The 20,674-nt window shown below is 37.9% G+C and overlaps 1 protein-coding gene across 2 annotated transcripts; it reads left to right on the forward strand.

Moving 5' to 3' along the window:
- The first annotated feature begins 2,905 nt into the window (after positions 1–2,905).
- On the forward strand, positions 2,906–20,376 carry cpa6 (carboxypeptidase A6). 2 transcript variants are annotated; one of them, XM_040127229.1, is made up of 11 exons: positions 2,906–3,021; positions 5,842–5,917; positions 11,525–11,649; positions 13,957–14,071; positions 14,616–14,717; positions 14,835–14,939; positions 16,268–16,378; positions 16,959–17,049; positions 18,693–18,895; positions 19,059–19,143; positions 19,247–20,376. In XM_040127229.1, the coding sequence occupies exons 1-11, from the start codon at positions 2,906–2,908 to the stop codon at positions 19,459–19,461; spliced, it is 1,344 nt and encodes a 447-aa protein (XP_039983163.1). In that variant the 3' UTR covers positions 19,462–20,376. The 2 variants fall into 2 exon arrangements, with proteins under 2 accessions (XP_039983163.1, XP_039983164.1); XM_040127230.1 differs by lacking the exons at positions 2,906–3,021; positions 5,842–5,917 and adding an exon at positions 10,672–10,743.
- The last annotated feature ends 298 nt before the right edge of the window (positions 20,377–20,674 follow it).

Below are 20,674 nucleotides of genomic sequence, written 5' to 3' on the forward strand. Positions count from 1 at the left end.
AGACCACCACACTGACTCCCGGAGCACCTGCGGCAGTGCCCTCAACCTACGTCTCAGCGCCGAACACGTCACGCTTAAATGACCAACCGACATAAAAACGTTTACATGCAAGCATTTTCACTCTTCTCACAAGTCCTGGAACATGATGTACGCGGAATGCAAAGCAAGCATTTTATGAATATGCCTCTGTGTGCCACTGTCCCAGTGGTCAAAAACACTTCAGTTTCTGGGTTCATGTTATTTTTTTAAAGTAGCTCTGTCAGTAAACCCCTCTTTAAACCTTGGTACATTTAAGTTTTGATTAAATTTTCCAGGAAAGACAAGGATTTTTATGGCGTTTAAACTAAAGATGTATTCAGTCTGGCGCAGCTTTGATGTGTTGATCAGGTGCTTCTCACCTCTGTGGAGAAAAGAAGGAACTAATATGGCTTTAACCCTTCGGGTTTTTTGACACTGGCTTTACTCCCACAAAATCTAGTATTTCTTTCCTTTTATTTAATATTTTTTTATTTTCTTCTGATCTTATTAAAACCTTTTTTAGTTAGAAAAGTAATGTTGTGGTAACCTATCTCTTTGCCACAAAATGGAATTGCACATTTACTGAATGTGACAAAATACAGAAATGACCACAAAGCATTGTTAGTTGTTGTTTAGGATGTTTAACGGGCTGTGCATGAACTTTTGTTTGTAAAAAAAAAAGTCATTCACAGACAAAAGAAACATACAGTGTGCTATCCCACACAGTGATGGTACTTATGTTTGGGGTCAGTTGCATCCAATAAAGGTCTGACTCTCTGTTAGCACTCTTGTGAGCAAACAAAACTTCAGAACAGAACAGAAATCCAAATAGACTTATTCAGGATTTGGGAGGGCAGTGCTGCTCAAAAATACTCTCAACACTAAATAGATGGGTATGAAGACAGATGTGAAAATCCATCGTATTTAACCGTGTTTTACATTTGGGGCAAGACAGAAGTAATGCATCATATTCAATAGTGGACCTCTGAAAATTATCATTAGTTTAAAATGAGGTTTATTGCAATTCTAACAAAATTAGTCATGTATCAAATTTGAGGATAAAGTAGGATAGAAAAATGCACATGGTACACTAGGAGTATATGTTAGAGCTATCTAGCGCAGAACAGGTGGACTCAAAACATCTACTTTATACATTTTCTCCAACTCCAAACTCCACACCTTTATACTGAGTTTCTGTGATTGATTTGGAGTGTATATTGCAGGATACCATGCTAGTGCATGCCTATTTTCTTCAATCTATTATATTCTAAATGAGAGTGAAAGTAGATTTATGAAATGTATTAGTATCTTACTGTGGTGTCTTAAATCACATCAAGCACACAAAGACTATTATTTATTAGACTATTATTATTTTGTTATTATTATGATTAGTCTCAAGTTTGGGCCATCTTTAAACCTTGAAAGATATCTGAAGTGAATACAAGAGCAGATAAGCCCACTGCTACCTTAATCCCATCCTGAAGTAATCACGCTGTTTATTGTTATGCTGAATTTGTGCACGTGTTCTGTATCATTATCTCCGCTGTATAATTAAGTCCCTAATTCCACTTCTCTACCTCTTGTTCATTCAAGGGGGTGTTGTCAAACAGCATTTCAGTCCTGTCTACTGTAATGTCTGTTTGTGTGGGATGGGGGTTGAGGAGAGTAGAGTGCGTTTGGGGTCTGTTGTACAGTAATTGGGTGTAAAACAGGTGGCGCACTGTTGACACTGGACAGAAGCATGTGAAAAATGTGCTGCTGCCATGCAATCACAAAAGGAAAAGGCTGGCAGTTGACTTAGACATTTAATCACTGTGTTGGGTGATAAGTAGAGGATCAAACGGAGGCACAGAGAGCTTAGAATAACAGGGACAGCCACCTAAAGCTCCACAGAGGGATCCCTGGTGGAGCCAGGCCAAGGCACTGACAGAGCTGGTAGTTTGTCATCACACTGGCTTTAGGGTATAGAGCTATAAGTGAATGGGAAGCTAAGGATTCAGGAGCTCAATGCACTCTTAAAGTCTGAATGAGCAAACAATACTCTTATTATCCTGTGCTTTTATTATCTTCTTCTTATCCACGTGGGGCGTGCATTTCTTTAGCAGTATTAGGCGTTATTTCAACCTAAAGGCACATGATAGCAATTTAACAGGGTGTTCATTGGGACATCAAATTTATGCCAAAAATTCATTAGAAAAATGCAATCACCAATGTGTAGACGACAGCTACATCTAAACTAAATGTGCACCGTTTGCATAACGATGGACTAGTGGACAGCACATCACATTTGACAGTGGCACGGCAGCACTCAGATTTTTTATCAAAACAAGAGCTGAGTGTCTTCTTCAAAGGACCTGAGCGGAGCACACTGGAAGAATAAGTCTGTTGTTCTGAGGTGATAAAGATGAGTTACTTGATACAGTTCATGTCTCTACAGAAAACTTTATGCATCAACTTAAAACGTCGAGACACTTGATATGCCATTGGAAAAAAAAAAAAATATGTATATGTGTCCACGAAACACTATAAGTGATCCCCTAAGCGCACAGTGCGGATCCAGTTACCAACTTCGCCGACACCGGGCCACGTGACTCAGGTCCTCCTCATTTTAAAAAGAGCTGCTGCTACCCTGTAATTCCCTCCGGAGCTTCAAAGAGGTGGTAAATACTTGCCTTGTGCCAGGTGACCGACTTTCCCACCTTTTACACCTTCTGTGTCAGAAGGAGAACTACACGAGAGTGCACCGCGACAAAATAAGTGAGTTTGCCAATCTGCTGCCGGTGCGCTGGACCGAGTCTTTTGACTTCTTCTTTTTTTCTGATAAATTGGCGTGCATCCTGCAAAGCATCCTAATCGTTGTCTTTCTTCTTTGATGTGCTGGCCAAGGATGGCACTGGACCATGGGAGCGCATTTCGCGCCTCCGTTTTACTGGCTTGTGTGATAATCTGCAGTAACGTGCTATGTCCCGTCGGTGCCTACCTCTACAACAACCGCTATGCAGGGTGAGTAAAGACCCCCATTCATTTCTAGGGCACATGAGAGCCCGGGCATGGGCCAGTGGGGTTCTCATTCATGTTGAGAGAGCTGAGACTGCAGGAAAAGCGCAGTGTCGCTGTCACAAGTTGTCTGCCAAGTTCTTTACATCAAGAGACGGGGTCTATCTTATGTTGAGAGTAGAGAGGATGAACAAAGAAAGTCTTTATGCTCTTCCTCATCGTTTTGGGACTTATTTCCTGTTTGAGACATAACATAGTATTTTTAGTTTACTCCATATTCTTTCCAGACTTCTAGTTTTCTGATGGCATTTGGATAAGACTATCTGTTACGGTGTACTGCAGAGGCGGTCAAATTGCTCACAATAGGCACAGATGACATCGGGAATGCTTGCAAAAATAAGTAGCCTGTCAGGCTGCTCAGAGTTTTAATTTTAAAAAAACCGTAGTTGTAAGATGGCAGCAACTCCAAACTATCCTTTTTTTTTAGCCATGTGTTTCTATAATTCTAAGAAATACATTTCTGAGAAAATTTGACAAAAGCCCTGGTACATCAGGGTCTATATGTTTATGAGGCTGAATGTGGGGCCCACACCATTTCACCTAGACACTAAAAGTAACTACACTAAGGATTTGACCTTGGATGTTAAATTTGGGGAGCAACTGGGCAAATAGACATCTTCAATGGGACCATCTAGGGCCGGGCACCTATAGGAATTTGGGTAAGCATATAGAAAGCATAAGTCCAGCATGTAAAAGTATTTATGGTCTCTTGATGTAATTTAGCAGAGGCAGAGGGAGACCACCTCTGCTGGAAACCCCCTCCTCCTCTGTCTCAGACAACATATATTTTGGATGTGTTCCAAAAATTGCGCACCTCACACCCTTCTGGTTTGACACAAAAAGTCACAATATGCAATGCTGTGGGGGAGCCCTGTTTCACTTAGAAATCAGGGATAAGTCTAGAAAGCCCTGTAGGTGGTAGATGCAAAGCAAAAGGAAACTGTCAGGCCAGTACTGCAAAAAAAAAAAAGGCTGTCATCTTTGACTAAAAGATGAAGAAAATGGTTCAGTACGGGCTACAGTAGAGCTTTGGGATGCCAGTTCATTTTCTCAGGGGGCTGTGTATGGTACTCCATTGTGGTACTGTGTCCTCTGGTAACAACAAAAAACAAGCTGTGCTTACTTACGTTAGTGAAGATTGATTGAAAATATGTGAAAGTGTATTTCTCTGATGCTTCAGACAGAGAGAATATGTTATACTACAAGTTTGTTTTTTAAGTCCAAAATCTGTCTTGGTTCAGGGTACTGACTGTCGTAATTTTAATCATTTTCCCCCATTCCATTCCTCTGCTAACAATATTTTTACCTCCAAAAACTACTCACTACCTATGCCTGTTCATCTTCTATCATTGCCGTTGCCAGGGAAACGGCAGTGTGTTGTGGTCACTGAAATGGGGTGGCCGCTCACGTTGGGCGCCCTGGTCCTTTTGTTCCCCAAACCTTAGAGTGGCCTGCTGCCACCTTTGTTCAGGGGGCCCAGCTTCCTGTGTGACACACTGTAAAAAAGAGCTTTTTGGCAGAAGAAAAAAACATGAAAGAAGAAGACACCCAGAGAGAGAGACAGGAAAGTGGACACAGAAAGAACAGGCAGACAGACAGATAACCAGGGGAACTAAGAGAGACTATAATTATGAGACTGTAATGAATTATTGGCAGCATGATAATTTTAAGGTAAACCCCAGAAACTTTGATCTGCAGTGTAAAAGCAACACTATGTAATATTCACGATGAGAATAAAGAGTGACTTTGTTCTGTAGTAAGGTAATACAAAAGATGTGGTTTGCAAATTCAGTTCAAAAGGCTCTCAAGCTTCTCTGTCTGCTTCCAGTTTTTCATTATCTGACAAGATTCACATAAGAAGTATAACATAACTATTGAATTACAACAAATTTTACTAACTGCATATTAGAATAAATACTTAACTTATTCTTTACTTGATTAAAATTAATTCAAAAATAAATTCTCCTTGATTCTTGATTTAGAAAATTGAATGAAGTACTCAAAATCAGCAAAGAGGTGGTGGTTTCTTTTTAATCTGACCACAGACATTTAAATACAGTACTAGAGCTTTATTTTAAATCTCATTTGGTCTTGTCCTGTCAATTGTTTTATCTAACCCTAACACATTGCACAGTGTCTTACCTTTCACTTTATAGTATTATATTCATAAATGATTTACTTTTTCTGAATAAAGAGACTTTATTTCATTAGATTAGACATTATATTTAGGTGTTGGCAAACACATTAATTTAATTGACAATTCAAAATTTTTATTTCTCCTACTCAAGAAAAAGTTCAATTTATTATGTGTTCTATATTAGCAGGTGATTTCCACAACCATCTACACAGTATCCGTATATGATAGATATATTTACAGCATGAAATGTGAAACAGCTGCTGTTACTGTTTCCACCAAAGAATATTTCCAGGTGCTAACTGCAGAGCTGGAAATTATGAAATATAATCCTATAATGATGTCTCACAGATTTTTTGACTGGGGTTTGACCCTGTCATCCATAGTACTCTAAAAGAGGAACCACCCATTTCACCATCAGACATCTGCTATTATAAGAGTCACCTTCAATCAGCACAAAAGGTGCATGCATTACCGGGGACGCAATGGCCCAGATGTTTTTGAAATGATGTGCACTTAGTGAAAATGGATCCAAGGCCTGTTACAGTGAATTTTAGCAGCATAAAAACCCTTTGGGGCACTTTGATCCCACTTGTAAGCCAACACTTACAAGAGCTCTGTTGTTTTTACAGTGATCAAGTCTTCAGAATAACTCCGAGTAATGATGAGGAAGTCGAAGTGCTCAAGAAAATTCTGGCAAATATGAAGGTTTGCACTTATTTTTTCTTATATTTCATCCACACATATGCTCACTACTAAATGTATTCTGCCATATTATACATTTATGTGTGATCCAGTAACATCTTATTACACAGCCATCACACAGTATTTTGAATATTTTGACTTCAAAATCTATTTTGTATTGACTTGTTTTTTTCTGAAATGCCATATTAAAAGTGTAATATCTGTTATTATTCTGCTCATACCAGCCTGTAGTCCCCCAGTGGTCCTTCTATGACACTTGAACAGGAGTCACAGAGAGAGTGAGGCGTGACGCTGGTGTTAAAAGGGCGCTTGATGTGACAGGGCTGGGGACAGCGATAAGCAAAACAGAGAGACAGCGAGCAGCCGAGTGCAGTCATCTGTCACAGTCAGGACATTTTCCCTGTCTGCGAGACTGAGATACTGTTGATAGGATGCTCTGTGTTCATTTCAATAGGAAACCCTGAGAGAAAAATACTGGAAAATACACAAGATTTTTTTCATTATGGGATTGAATGCTTGGTTAAAAAACTATATGAGCATGTGTTTCAAAGATACTGAAAATAGGGGGGAAACCCAGGAGGATAAAAAGGCCTTTCCTCTCTTCCCAAACTCATTTGAGAGTAATTACCCATCTGTCTCAAGAGCATATATGACCTTCCTTTGCACATTGTTTTAATTTGCAAATACACAGCAACGATTATTTATAAAGCATAAAAAGCATGATGCAATTCTTGGCCTGCCCTCAACAGAAGAAATTCTTGTTTGACGAATAGTCTAAGAACTTGTTTGAATAATTGATTGAACAGTTGATTGAACTTAAAATCAGTTTTTCCTTTATTATAATCTATCTGCAATTGAACGGTACATTAAGAGCAGTTGTGCTTTTGAGAGATCAAAGCATATTTGTGAATATTAGTGTGATACTGGTGATCATTTAAAGTAATAACTAATGACTAGTAGATCAAAGATGGCAAAAAACATAACGAGAAGAGGGAAGAACCCAAGAGATCTTAAATGAGGCAGACTTATGTGATTCTTTGTCTAAATCAATAAATAAGTCTGTCAGTATTTGGAAGAGAGTCCTGTAGTGTATCTTTTTTTTCCTTTTTGAAAATTAATCAGGATATATATGAAAAACAGAAGTGATTTGGTGAATTTATTTGTAAATCTCTTAATTTAACATCAATGCTAAACCACAGTGTTTTAATCCTTAATGGAATAATTAATATATTTTGACACCAGTTGTGTGAGTTAATCACTGGTAGCGTAGCAATACTGACGCTTGGACATTAGTTCCATCTGTCCATCCCGTGGACAGGCAAGTTGACAAAACATTTTAAATCAAACTGACTATCCAAGCTGGGATATCTCTGTCCACGCTGTCCATAGACTGACCAAATATCCATGCTTGAATACCACCACCAGCAGGTAAATTATAGCCCAGTATATAAAAAATTCAGAACTATCCCTTTAATTCTAATAGTTAAGGAGAGTAGGTGTAATTCATCCATTTTTATCATAATAAAATAGCTGGCAATGAAGGGCTGTAGCTGCTACTGAGGACTCTGTTTATATCTTCTGTATTATTTTCTTGGAATTTGGGGATTTTAGCAACCTCCTAGGTTTGCATTAAAAGAAGTTACACACACAACATACACATTTTTTAGGTTGATTCCAACATTTTTACACTTTCAACTGCATCTCAAATCTTTATTTTATGGTTCCTCATAATTTCTTTGGAAGTTTGCTAGAAAGACCTTTGTAATCTGGTGTTAACTATAGGGAAGATAGAGACAAAGCTCTGGGATAGTCAACCAAGATTTCGTGTAGGTGTGATGAGTTTTTACGCAGTTAATGATTTTCAGAGAAAGTTCCTTGAATGAACTGTTTAATTTAAATAAAACTTGCACAAAATGTAATTCAACAGCTAATTGAATAAATAAAAGACAAAAACTCCAAGTAATTAATACAATTTAGAAAATTTCTGTGGGGCAAATGTCTAAAATCATGGCTATGACACCATGGCAGCATGGTCAGTTTCAGCTTGGAATAGCATATTTGAAAGGCATCTGTCCAAGTTCAGGTCAAGTGATCCAGGACCACCACAGCTCTAAGCAGGGAAAGAATAGAAGAGCAGGGAGAGGACTCAGTTAATGTATATGATTTTTGGTGAGGGAAACAAGGCAAGAGCCAGGCTGCTGATGTGAGTTTTACATATGGAAGGGCAGCGGGATGAGGTGCTCCAAACCCAACTGAGGCAGTGGGAGCTACTTGTTGGACAGCTGTGGATATGTGTTTTCAGTAGAAAAGCCACACTGCCTTGCCTCCGGTGCCAGAGTCGGAGTTTTCAGCCTCTGCCAAGCCTTGAGGTCAAATAATAAATAAATACTGTACACTTAATGCAAAAGAATCAAGAATCAGTTCCATCGTCAATCCAAATATAATACACTTCAAAAAATAATACAAGATTTTTTGACTACACTCTATGGTTGACTGACATAACATTTAACCTGTGCTGTCACTGTGACAGCTTTTGCCTTTGCTGTTCCAAACAACTGGTACGTAGGTCATTCTAAAATTTAGGATAACCTAAATGGTAGATTGCATGAGTTGAAAAAGCCACCATGATTGAACAGAGTCTGCTCTACAGAAACGAGCTGCATAAACAGGTAACACATGTTAAAACTAAACCTCACAGTCCTGGACACACTGTCAGACTTTTGTGCAGCCCCGGGGGGGCACAACAGCTCCTGAATGCACCCAGTAGAGCAAACACCTTTACCAAAGCTATGTACCGTCAAGATAAGGTATTTCTACCTTTTAATAAAAAGTTAATAATTACTTTTGTGCTCCATTTCCACTTCACTTTATGGAGAACATGTTTATGATTCCTAAAATGGGACACAAGCTATTGCCTATAATAATTTTATAATTTTAGATGATTATCGTTTCCTAAATCACAAGATGATCAAAGTGCTTGTTTTATCTGACAATCACACCAAAATCTAAAGATGTTCTATTTATTATTACATACGGCAAAGAAAAGCTCATTACAGTTGAACAGCTGGAATTAGTTAATATCTGGTATTTTGCTTGAAAAATGACTTTACCAATTAATGGATTATCAAAACACTTGCTAATCGCCTAAACAGCTAATTGTTTCAGTGACTAAATTGACTGTGACTGTCTCTCTGGGTTCATGCTGTAGAAGTATTGTCTGACATGCTAGAAGGATTAAATCTGTGAAACAGATTAATAATTTCTTAGTAAAATCCCCATGGCTGCTGTCATTGTGTCCTATGAATTATTACGTTATTATTGTCTTTGGAGGGGTTTCAGCATTTGTCTATAGATGACTTCATCATTACAGTTTTGGTCTTGGAGGAGAGTCTTAAAATCTACGTTTAAACTGAGCTATACAGTATTATAAGAATAAACATTGAATTTGTATTGGGTGAATTTTCTCTTTACTCAGTTCATCCTCACTTCTTGAGCCATGACCTATGTTTCTACGAAGTTCTTTACAGCATTGTTAATGGAATAGTTTATAACAGCAGGCCAATTTTGTTAGCTTTGGACTAAGCCAAACTAGCTGTTTCCACCTGTTTTCAGTCTTTATGGTAAGCTAAGATAACTGGCTGCTAGCTGCTTCTAACTCTCAGAAAGAAAGTGAATTAGCATATTTCCCAAAACTATTGAACTGCTCCTTTAAAAGTTTTTATATAAGAACGTCCAATATCAGGCTGTGAAACATGTCAAACAGCTGATGAGATTGAAAAGAAAAATTCAGTGGTTAGACCTATAATACATATTCAATAAAAATTGTTTACTTTGTTAAACCTGTTTTCTTTTACTTGACATATAAACACTTGGCCTTGCCCTAAAGGACAAACCCAGCTCATTTTATAGAACTATAACTTTTATAACTTTTCCTTTCTTGTTCTGCCCATGCCCAACCAAAACAACGCAAATTCAATACGTAGCCTGTAGACACAGACACACTCACAAAAAAAAAAGAAAAATCACAGTCAAGAGATGAAAGATTTATAAAGCGGACAAAGAATGCATTTTTAGGGCTCATAAATACAGCTATAAAATTTTAAATTAAGAGAACTGTTATTGAGGAGTCGCATTATCTGATCAGAGATGTTTCAGTGGCTTTTAGGCATATATGTTTTGGATTTGTTTGGCTAACAGAGGAGCACTGCTGAAACATTTGGGGCACTTAACCATTTGGAAATGCCATAAAAGTGCAGCAGTAGAGAGTGGTTTATACTTGAGGGAAGCAAACATTCCAGCTGAGGGTTCTCTACGCCTTTGGCTTTAAAGAAAGTTAAATTAATCTGGTATGCATTCTGTAAACCATTAAACCAATTGACACATTACCAACCATGTGTGCCAGCCTGCATGTCTCTGCCCCCATGCTGCAAATTAAAGCCAGCTGAAGACGTTCACATATGTTTGCAAATACAGACATGTGAACTTCCAGAATATACAGTATTCTCGATCTCTTTGTAGTGACTGCTGTGTGTATCATTTGTAGATCAGTGCTTTCCTGTTTGCTTAAAAATACTCTTTTGGTCTTTCTTTTAGTTTCTCTTCCTCTGTCTGTTATTTTACCAGAGTTACCACATGATGTCTGTGTTTATTTGGTTGGCCAGCATGTTTAGCCAATGGGCTGTCCGTTTCAGCTAAAGCTAACAGACCCGATTATCACGGCCTGATAACAAGTGCTGAAAGACAGGATATTTGTTGTTAATATGAGGTCAAACAGTAGAGAGGGAAGCAGAGGGAGACTCTTTTGCTGCTGGTTAATGGGACAAGTCGGAGTATGTTTTGCCTCATTAACGCTGTAGAATCATCAGCATTCCCCTGATTTGCTTCATCACTTGAGGGTAGAGACGAGAGGAATGTTAAGCTGTCCAGGTCTTACAAAAACAATTACCGCCAAATGTTTGACACTGTTTTAAAAACCCACCAGTCAATTCTTTTTCTGAACTGTATGCTCTTAACTCTATAGTTAAGTTTAGTTTTTAAGTTTGTCGAGTCCAAGACTTATTTTCGCTATGGTTTTGGGTGTAAAGAGTAAAGATGTCAGTCCTGGGTAACAGCAATCTGCCAGATCAGTACTTGCGCCAATACTGACCTTGTTAATTGGTTCAGGTTTCAGAACATAACAGATCCACATTCAATATAGATTATTGTCAGTGTCATTTCAATGTTTGCTATCAGTTAAATTCATTGAGTATTTATTTACTGGATCAGCCAAAATTAGACATTCTTTTCTGTCTATTTTACAGTTTCTCAATTGATTTTCCAGAATACTTATTATATCCTGATATATTATATATATTTTTTAATTTTTTTTCCTTTTTAACTTTATTTTTGTACTTAATTGACTGCTAATGTCATCCCATCGAAAAATTAGATGGTTCATCTCAAGGGATTTTTTTCTTACATTTTGAAATAATATATACTGATATATTGTGATGTAAAAATACATAGGAGGATTTCATACATATCTCCCACTTCTATCTTTCATTATAAAATCCTGCTGGGTGTCTGTGTCAAAGTAACTCTTGATCTAATATCTTTGTTGTGTTTCTTTAGGTGGACTTTTGGCAGCCCAACAGTGTTTCTCTGATCTGTCACAATGCCACTGTGGATGTTCATGTAAAATGCAACAACACACGAGGCCTACATGCTCGCTTAAAGCAGAAACATATTGATTATCGGTAAGGCTGGAAAGACCACAAGCCATTGATATAGAGACATACTACAGTACATATGCATGCTGATTTGTGTACTCTCACATATGGGGTGATCTTGTTAGCAAAGTTTCAACACCCAGAGATACATCTGCTGGGCATTGCAATTATCCTTGGCTTTCCCTAGCCAGAATATATGGTTTGGACATGCAGAGTCGGCCAGAGTCGGCATGCAAAAGACCTCATACTCCCTCAAAGCCGGGACACACATAGTACATCAGAGCCCTGCTCCCAATCTGCTCCAAAAAGCAACCCTTTCAACTCTCTACCCGATCCTTCATCAAAATTAACGTTGAAATGATGTAGTTTTATCAAAAGAGGCCCCAGCTAGAACGAATTCCATTGTCATCTCTGTCCTAAGGGTGGAATTGCAGATTTGAGGATGAGTTTTTTTTCTACTCTCTGTTGATTGACTGAAGATGTATTCGGAAAATGGTTTACACTGCAGGGAACACAGTCTTTGGCAGGCGGTTGAGGTTTTGAGCCTGAAGTTTTGAGAAGTCTGACATCTAATTTTATTCACAGGGAAATAACCTAGCTTTTTTAATGTTATTGATAGAAATGTATATGTAAGGACCTTATGAAGAACTGTATTTTGGGAGATCTGGCTGCCAACATAGCTGCTGTGAAAAGACATCCAATCATCTGTTTTTGGTTGGAGAGGGAAGTGAGGAGGCGTAGGGTCTGATCATACAGGAGACAAGTCTTTAAATAGATAATGACGGCGATCATTATGGTTTACGGTCATTTTCAACATATTTTATTTATTGATAGACAGCAGTGGCATCAAACAGAGTGAGTACTGATGTGGAAATCTGGTTTGGACGTTGGAAAAGAACAGGATGCTTGAGAGCAGCTGTATTGGCATTAGGAATGAGTAAACAATAAATCCAGGGCCACTGAACCAGCACTTCATGTTACCCCTTTTAACACTCAGCAAATATATTACCTTCAGTTACTATGCAGTGACACTACAGTCAAACAGGGACCCACTGTTACAAATGATTAAATGGGTATATCTGTAAATTTTATGTTCTCCCTTATCACTTGTATAGGCAAATGTCAAGCTGTAACAGCAAGGAAATTTTGTTTACAAACTCCATCAGATTTTTAGGATATACAGAAATTTAGAACTACACTACTGGCCAAATCAGTGCTAATTTCACATGCTTTTAAGGTTAAGTATATGGGAACCACTATCTGATAAGCCATGTTTTTTAAAGAGTTTGTAAGCGGCAACTAAAGGGCTTTATTAAGGACAATAAAATCATGTATCAATACTTAGTAGATGAGTAATAAGTAATTCAGCAGTAATAACATTTGGGTTTCCAGGTTGTGAAACATCCCATTGGCCACTTGTTATGTGTCGCTTGTCACCAAAGTTTCATACTTCAGTCATATGATGACACCTGACAAGTGGCCTATAGGGTATTTCACAACCTGGCAACCTAAATGTTGTTATTGGTAAATTTTATGAATGAAGACTGTGAGAGTTGAAAGCTCAGAAAGCTAGGAAGTAGATCTTTGATCTTAGATTGTTTTGTTACAGATCCTTTTTACATTTTTTTATCCTCCCCTATCATAACTTTGTCTTTTTTCTCTTAACTACTAATACAGGGTGTTTTGCTTTGGTATACTATTTTTTACATTTCGTGTAATATTTGAATAGTCATGAATTAAATTAATAAACGACAGACTTGCAGGATTATTGTAGTGGAACAATGTACAGTACTGTACTAACATTTACAAAATAAGTGCAGGCCTAATGTCGTATTATGAAGTCAGACTCTGTGGTACTGGCTTACTCACTTCCCTTTAAACTTTAGTAAGGTATGAATAAAGGGTTATGACTTTCTATCTTTGTAATAATCCATTGAGATAAATTACAGAGCTAAAAAAACAGACTGAGTTATGCTAGAGGGGGATATATACTCCACCCCATGGAATTTTTCATGACCTGGCAACCCAAATGTTTTTATTAATGGTTTATTACTATTACTGTAAAGCATTAATAAATGATTTATTGAACAATAGTAATGGCATTTGTTACTAGTTAAATTGTTTTTATAAAGTACAGGTGCTAATATGTGTACAAAAGAAGAACGTCTTTAAAAAATCCAAGTAATCCAAGTATCACAACAATATTCTCATGGGAACGCATGCCAGTAGATGACTGTACAGTATTCACATGTTTAAATGTTACGGACAAGGATGTTACAGGGGTTGGGCATCATGTCAATAATGTTTGTCTGATTTCCCCTCTCCCATCCACAGGGTGTTTATCTCCAATCTGCAGAAAGAAATTGAAAAGCAGACAGGATATCGCTCCTCTCGCAGGCGGAGGTCAGAGTCTCAGTATGACTACGAAGTTTACCACTCTTTGGAAGAGGTAGATGTGAAGCCTACCATCTGCCTACCTATCTCTCACCTCTGCTCCCTAATCTAATGCACACACAAAGCAAACAAACAACCTCTCTAAGGTGCTCTCAAAGTCCCGATTACCCCATTCCAAAGGTCTCTCTCCCACAGCCTCATGCTCTTGCACATACATACGCATTTCAGAGACTTCACAGCTGTAGAGTGTTTAATTTTCCAGGTCGATCATGCTCCTGGTTCATGAATTTGTCAGGGCCTACACAAATCTTTAGTACTCTTAGCTTTGATCCTCTCCTTCACTGTAAAACGCACACATACACACATGTATCTCTGTGTGCCTATGCAGACACATCATGAAGGCAAAGACACAACCCTACACAAATGCTTTCACATGCACAGGAGCATATACACATACATTACAAAATACACTCACAAAAACAGTACAGTATTTTAGAAGGTTTTCACTCTTAAGCTTTGAAATATTATAATTATTCCTGAAAACTTTATAAAATTCCTTGAATGACATTCACTCTTCTACATTATTTTCTGTCCTTAAGATCCAGAGCTGGATGTTTGAAATGAACCGAACCCACCCCGACCTGGTTGACATGTTCTCCATTGGAAAGTCATACGAGGGAAGACCACTGTATGTGCTTCAGGTAGGAGAGAAGGCGGGAGACACACATTTAAAAAAACAAACACACAAAGAAACACACAAGTGCATGCACATGCATACTCATGCCACACTGAAACTGACAGTTCTTGTCTCCTGTCAGCTAGGAAAGAGAAGTCGATCCCAGAAGAAAGCTGTGTGGATCGACTGTGGCGTTCATGCTAGAGAGTGGATCGGACCTGCCTTCTGCCAGTGGTTTGTCAAAGAGGTAGCCCTGTTTTTCTAGGCTACAAATTTGGAAATTACAACATTGTTTGAAGTTATGCATTGTTTACACCATTGCAAGTTTCTACAGTCTCCTAACAGCAACACATACCTTCCCAAATGTAGCCTGAATGATAGCCTGCAGCAAGCAGTCTGTGACGTTTAGTCCCTGGGGCCTTCAACAAAATGTAAACATCTGTTCACTTGTCATGTGCAGTTATGCAAATACTTAAGAATACCATTTATTGTTCAGATGTTGAACATGACCCAGATGTTTACACAAATTCCATTACACCCTCAAAGTTAGTACCCTCCAAAGTGAGGAAGGTACAGGACCAGAACCAGACATTAACTGCAATAATCTTTAATTGCTTATTTTATATTACTTAGATGCCAAATGAGTGGGATTTGCAACACACAATGACTGCTAAAAAGCTAAGGTAATTAAAGGAAACTATATGAATATCAATTTAAAGCACTGAGTCACATCCCTATTTAAGGAATTCTTGCAAGATGAACCTCAACTGTCAGATACTAAAAATATTTTAATCTCTAGTAACCAAATGAACGGATGTAGAGGAGAAAATAACATGTGCCACTATAGCACATGCACATTCTAAAGCTACATTTGTCTAAGGTTTGCTGGACCATACGATTTACACAGCGATGATTTGTTGTAATCTGCAGTCATTCTGTTTGCAGACTCTTCCTTAAATGATTGATTAGTTATAACTTATCTTAGAGAGGCAAATGAAAATACATCACTAATTCACCCCAGGCCATTACATGGATTTACAAGTTCAGTGGGGAATTCTTCAAAGAAGGATAAAATAGGAATTGGAGGGAAGAAGGGAAAGGCAGCAGGAAATCAGAAACAGATTTACATAAAAATGAATAAGGGAAAACATCTGACTTGGGAAAACAGTCAAAGATATGCTAAACCTATCCCAAAAACATGCCCTGAAATATGAATTCACTGTGATGTAGTAACTTAGGTTGGCCACTAGAGGTCAGAGGGCTATCTTTGCTCAATGCTTAAGCATATTAACCTTGGCCTGAGTCTGATTAAAGAGCAGGTATAAATTGTATTAGACGAGTACCCAATCTCCTCTCTCCAATCCTCATCTATACCAGTCTGAGTATTAAGCCACTATAGTCGTGCATTCAAAGAACAGAGATAGTGAACATGCATAAGCTTACAAAATGATAAAACAAGGCATGCATAGTAATCACATGTAATTATGTTATTAGATAACAGTTTAGATCTATGTCATGAGTTAAAAAACAGTCTAGTATGCTGTATGATTATACTGTTTTATATTACAATTACAGGCCATCAACTCATACCAGTATGACTCTGTCATGAGACGACTGCTCAACCAGCTCAACTTTTACATCATGCCTGTCTTCAATGTGGATGGATATAATTTCAGCTGGACCACGGTACTGTAGGTCTTTCTACATACACAATACAGACTAAAACTTGCTGTTGATGACGTTAATTTTCAAACAGCATAAGTCAGGATTTTTGATTGTTTTCTTGGAGGGGAAGCTACTTTTTAGACATTTTCCGATAGTATTCTGATACTTTGCAGAATGCAGTGCTCAGTGGAGAAACCCCTTTATTTTATTCAGGTGCAATATTGTGAATAAAAACTGGTAACCCATCACCCCTACCCAAAGATTTTGAATATTTTAAGGCAGTATACTGCTATTTTTGTGTTCAAGTGGATCACAATTTATACTGTAATTGAAAAACCCAATAGAGAGAGATATTGAAATTTTTGTCATTATGCAGCACTTATCTCTATGAGTATCTACAGTATGTATACTTCAGTGAAAATACTGCCTGTGAAAAATGCCCCTCAACTACTGTCTCCATATCTACTGTTATCAACAGACTCACTAGAGCTGAATGAGGGACAGATGGATTATTTTGGAGATGGCAGATAACTGCATTTGTTTGATGAGTCTTACAGTAAGTGGACATACAATGACAGTGTCTCTTTTATGTTCCCTGTAGGATCGGTTCTGGAGGAAAACACGGTCCAAAAATCACAAGTTCCATTGTCGAGGAGTGGATGCTAACAGAAACTGGAAAGTGAAATGGTGTGGTGAGTTTGATAACCGGACACACACATAAACACACACGCACGCGCACACACACACACACACACACACACACACACACACACACACACACACACACACACACACACACACACACACACACACACACTCACAGCAACTTGGCAAGGCACTGCCTGTGGTCTGTTGCTGGTGTAGTCTTTTCAGTCTATTAATGGGTATAAGCTGTCGATAAAATATTTGTGTGGTGCCAAAAATCTATGTTTGATGTCATTTTGTGTCTGATGAGTGGCTTGTGGGGGGTTCGGTTGAATCATCATCACTCCAGGAGGGCTCTAAGAAAACAGCAAAGATTTATGTGGTACAGACAGACATATAGAGATGTAACGTGAGTGGGGAAACAGAGAGATTGAAGGACCATGTGTTACACCCTCAAAGAAACATTAGCTCATATTATTTGGCTATGTAGGTGTCTAATTCAGAGCTTTTTCTCAAGAAAACCCACTGTCATTGAGAACACATACTTTGAAATCCTTGACAATATACACAGTATTGTACAATAGTTTTTATGATTGAAAAAAAAGTATGATTCCAGGGCAGCACTATTCATTTAGTTTCACAGTAAGGAGATCCAGGGAAATAACAACCATACAGTATTTGTCTGCTTGAGAATTTATACAAACTGATTTTGCTTCTCATAGAAATGTTGCTCTCATGGAAATAAGACATTATAGATTTAACAGTTACATGGACATGACCTCAGTTTATACTTAAGTAAAAGACTACTGCTTATTAATACTGATGACTATTATTTGTACTCATTATAGACACGACTTATTTGGAGATGGTTTTCATATGAAAACGTCAGTGTAGTCTAGTGTGCAGAAGTGCACTGCAAAAAATTGGAGGTCAACAAATTGGGAATTAATAAATCTTTCATTTTTTTCCTTAAAACAAGTGAATAATCTTAAATCAAGATAAATTATCTGGACATCAGTGACTTTATTTTACCCTATTTCAGATGCTGCTTCTACAAAATTCCTGAAATAAAAAATACATTTTTTATTGAGTTGGGTATCTTTTTCAATGAGCTCTTTCTTCTCTGAGTGAATCCTTTCAGAACAAGTCAAGGTCTAGTTAACAGGTTTATGTTTATTTTTGAATCACTCATTTACATCATTCAAGGACGCTTACACTGATGTTCACTGTTGTAAGCACAAAAAATGCTAATGTAGTATGTTTGAAGGAGAGACAGGGACAGTGTGCCTATCAGAGCCCCAAACATCACAGCATCCAGAAACATTCATTTCTGTTGGTAGGTCATGGCAGGGGGTTCAGTGTTTCTGTAAAGCATTTTAGAACCTTATTGTCTTTGGCTTCTGTTATTCTTGGCATTATAACGTGACCGTGGTGATTTCAATCTGTGTCTGCATACGTTTTTACCACAATATCTCTTTCTATGTCTTCACCATGCATGCATAGTCACTGTAGCTGGTTTTGGGTCCAGAATATGATGAATCCACATCACAGTGCCTAACCTCTTTCATTTTTGAAGATCTGATAGAAATGTGAGCAAAAATTAGATTTGTAAATCCAGATCTGTTGCTTAATGCATCCTGGAATGGTTAGATGATAAGACTGCAGCCCCTGCTAACCTTTCCTTCCTCAGATGAAGGTGCCTCCTCTCATCCCTGTGATGACACCTACTGTGGTCCCTTCCCTGAATCGGAACCCGAAGTCAAGGCCGTCGCCAAGTTCCTGCGCAAGCACAAGAAGCGTGTCAAAGCATACATATCCATCCACGCCTATGCCCAAATGCTGCTTTACCCCTATTCCTACAAGTATGCCACCATCCCCAACTTCAACTGTGTGGTGAGACACCTGTTGCTTAATAATAAACCAATAATCTACTAATTTTTTTATCCATCTACTAAGCTCCTTTGTTATTTAACCCAATCAACCCGATATTAAATCCTACTGTGAATACATATAGACAATATCACTGATATGCTGTCCTTTTGCTTTCACTTTCCAGGAGTCAGCAGCTCACAATGCAGTGACTGCCCTGTACTCTGCCTATGGAGTGAAGTACAGATATGGACCTGCCTCCACAACTCTGTGTGAGTAGCGCTCCTTCTCTTTATGGTATCTTTCAAGTTTAGCAAATGAAACAGAACTTAGTGTCAGGTATTAATGTTCTAAGCTTTTCTAACTTTCTCACAGATGTTAGCTCGGGCAGCTCTATCGACTGGGCGTATAGGAATGGGATCCCTTATGCGTTTGCATTTGAGTTGAGAGACACAGGATACTTTGGCTTTCTCCTGCCTGAATCTCTGATCAACCCAACTTGCACTGAGACTATGAGGGCTGTGAAGGCCATTGCATCACGTCTGCTGAAGAAGTGTGAGACAGACGGGAACAGATTTTCACATATATGACCACACTGTAAGTCCCTGGAGCCTTACCCTCATAGCTACTTATGTCAACAAATCATATTCCTCTGAGATTTCATATCAATTTCCAGATATCATCATGTGAATAGCTGCAAAGGACCACCAAAAAATTGAGTTTAATTTGTTTGGGTTTTTTTTGTTTTGTTTTGGAGGTTCTTCGCCTTGTTTTTTTTCTGATAAGATATGAACTGATGGTGATGCATTTTATGGGCCAAAAACCAAAAATCCAATTAGCAACCAGCCTGTTTACATACAGTTAGATCACACATACAGTGTCAGAGAGCATTCTGTCAGACTAATGGCTATGATTTGGGTATCTACAGTAAGTTCTGCATGTGTATCTGGCCCAGGATTCTTTCTAGCATGTAATCCCATCTTTATCCACCAAGATTTACTGTTGCTTAGAAGAAAAAAAACAAAAATAAAGCAGATTTAACAAAGCTTTTTTCCCTGAATGGCAGTCATGTTAGCACTTGTCATGATACAGCAGCACTTTTTAAAAACACATCTAAGATTTTAATGTCTTCCAAAAATGTGTTATATTAAAAAAAAAATTTCATAAGCTTTAGTTTCTAATGAATACCATTGCACCATTTCTTATTCATTATGCTGGATGCATTTTTTATTACTCTATTTTGGATTAGTATTACCATGTGCCAGTTCAGATTCTTAAACTATGCTTTTAACATATTATGCCTTTATTACTGCAACATTGTTGGTGTACATAATATGCTATCACTTGATAATCTAGGGTTTGGTTTAAATTGAGATTTTTTTCATTAGACTTGTTTTTTTTTCCTTTCATTTGGTTCAGACTAAAATTTGGAAAGTCTGGCCTTTCAGTTGAGTTGCTTAGCTTACTTCGTAATCACTCAGGTATGGATCAATGACAGTGTCAGAAATGTTTACCTTTTACAGCTTATGTGCTATACATGAGATTTTAATAAATGTATAATATCTGAGTTGAATAAATGTTGTTATATAACACAGTACATATTTATGTTGTCACATTTATGTCATCTTTATATACATTTATTTTGGTCTGTTATTTACAAAATCATTAGAAATGAAGTATTTCTAACAGCCTTCTTGTAAAAATGCCCCCACTTGCATGTTGTCGACAAAGAAAGAAGTATAAAGTCAAATTTACAACCCTTATTTGTGCTGGCTAAATGTTTTGTACACATGTTCATGGGCA

This window comes from Xiphias gladius, chromosome 5 (genome assembly GCF_016859285.1).
Source record: "Xiphias gladius isolate SHS-SW01 ecotype Sanya breed wild chromosome 5, ASM1685928v1, whole genome shotgun sequence".
Lineage (NCBI taxonomy): Eukaryota > Metazoa > Chordata > Actinopteri > Istiophoriformes > Xiphiidae > Xiphias > Xiphias gladius.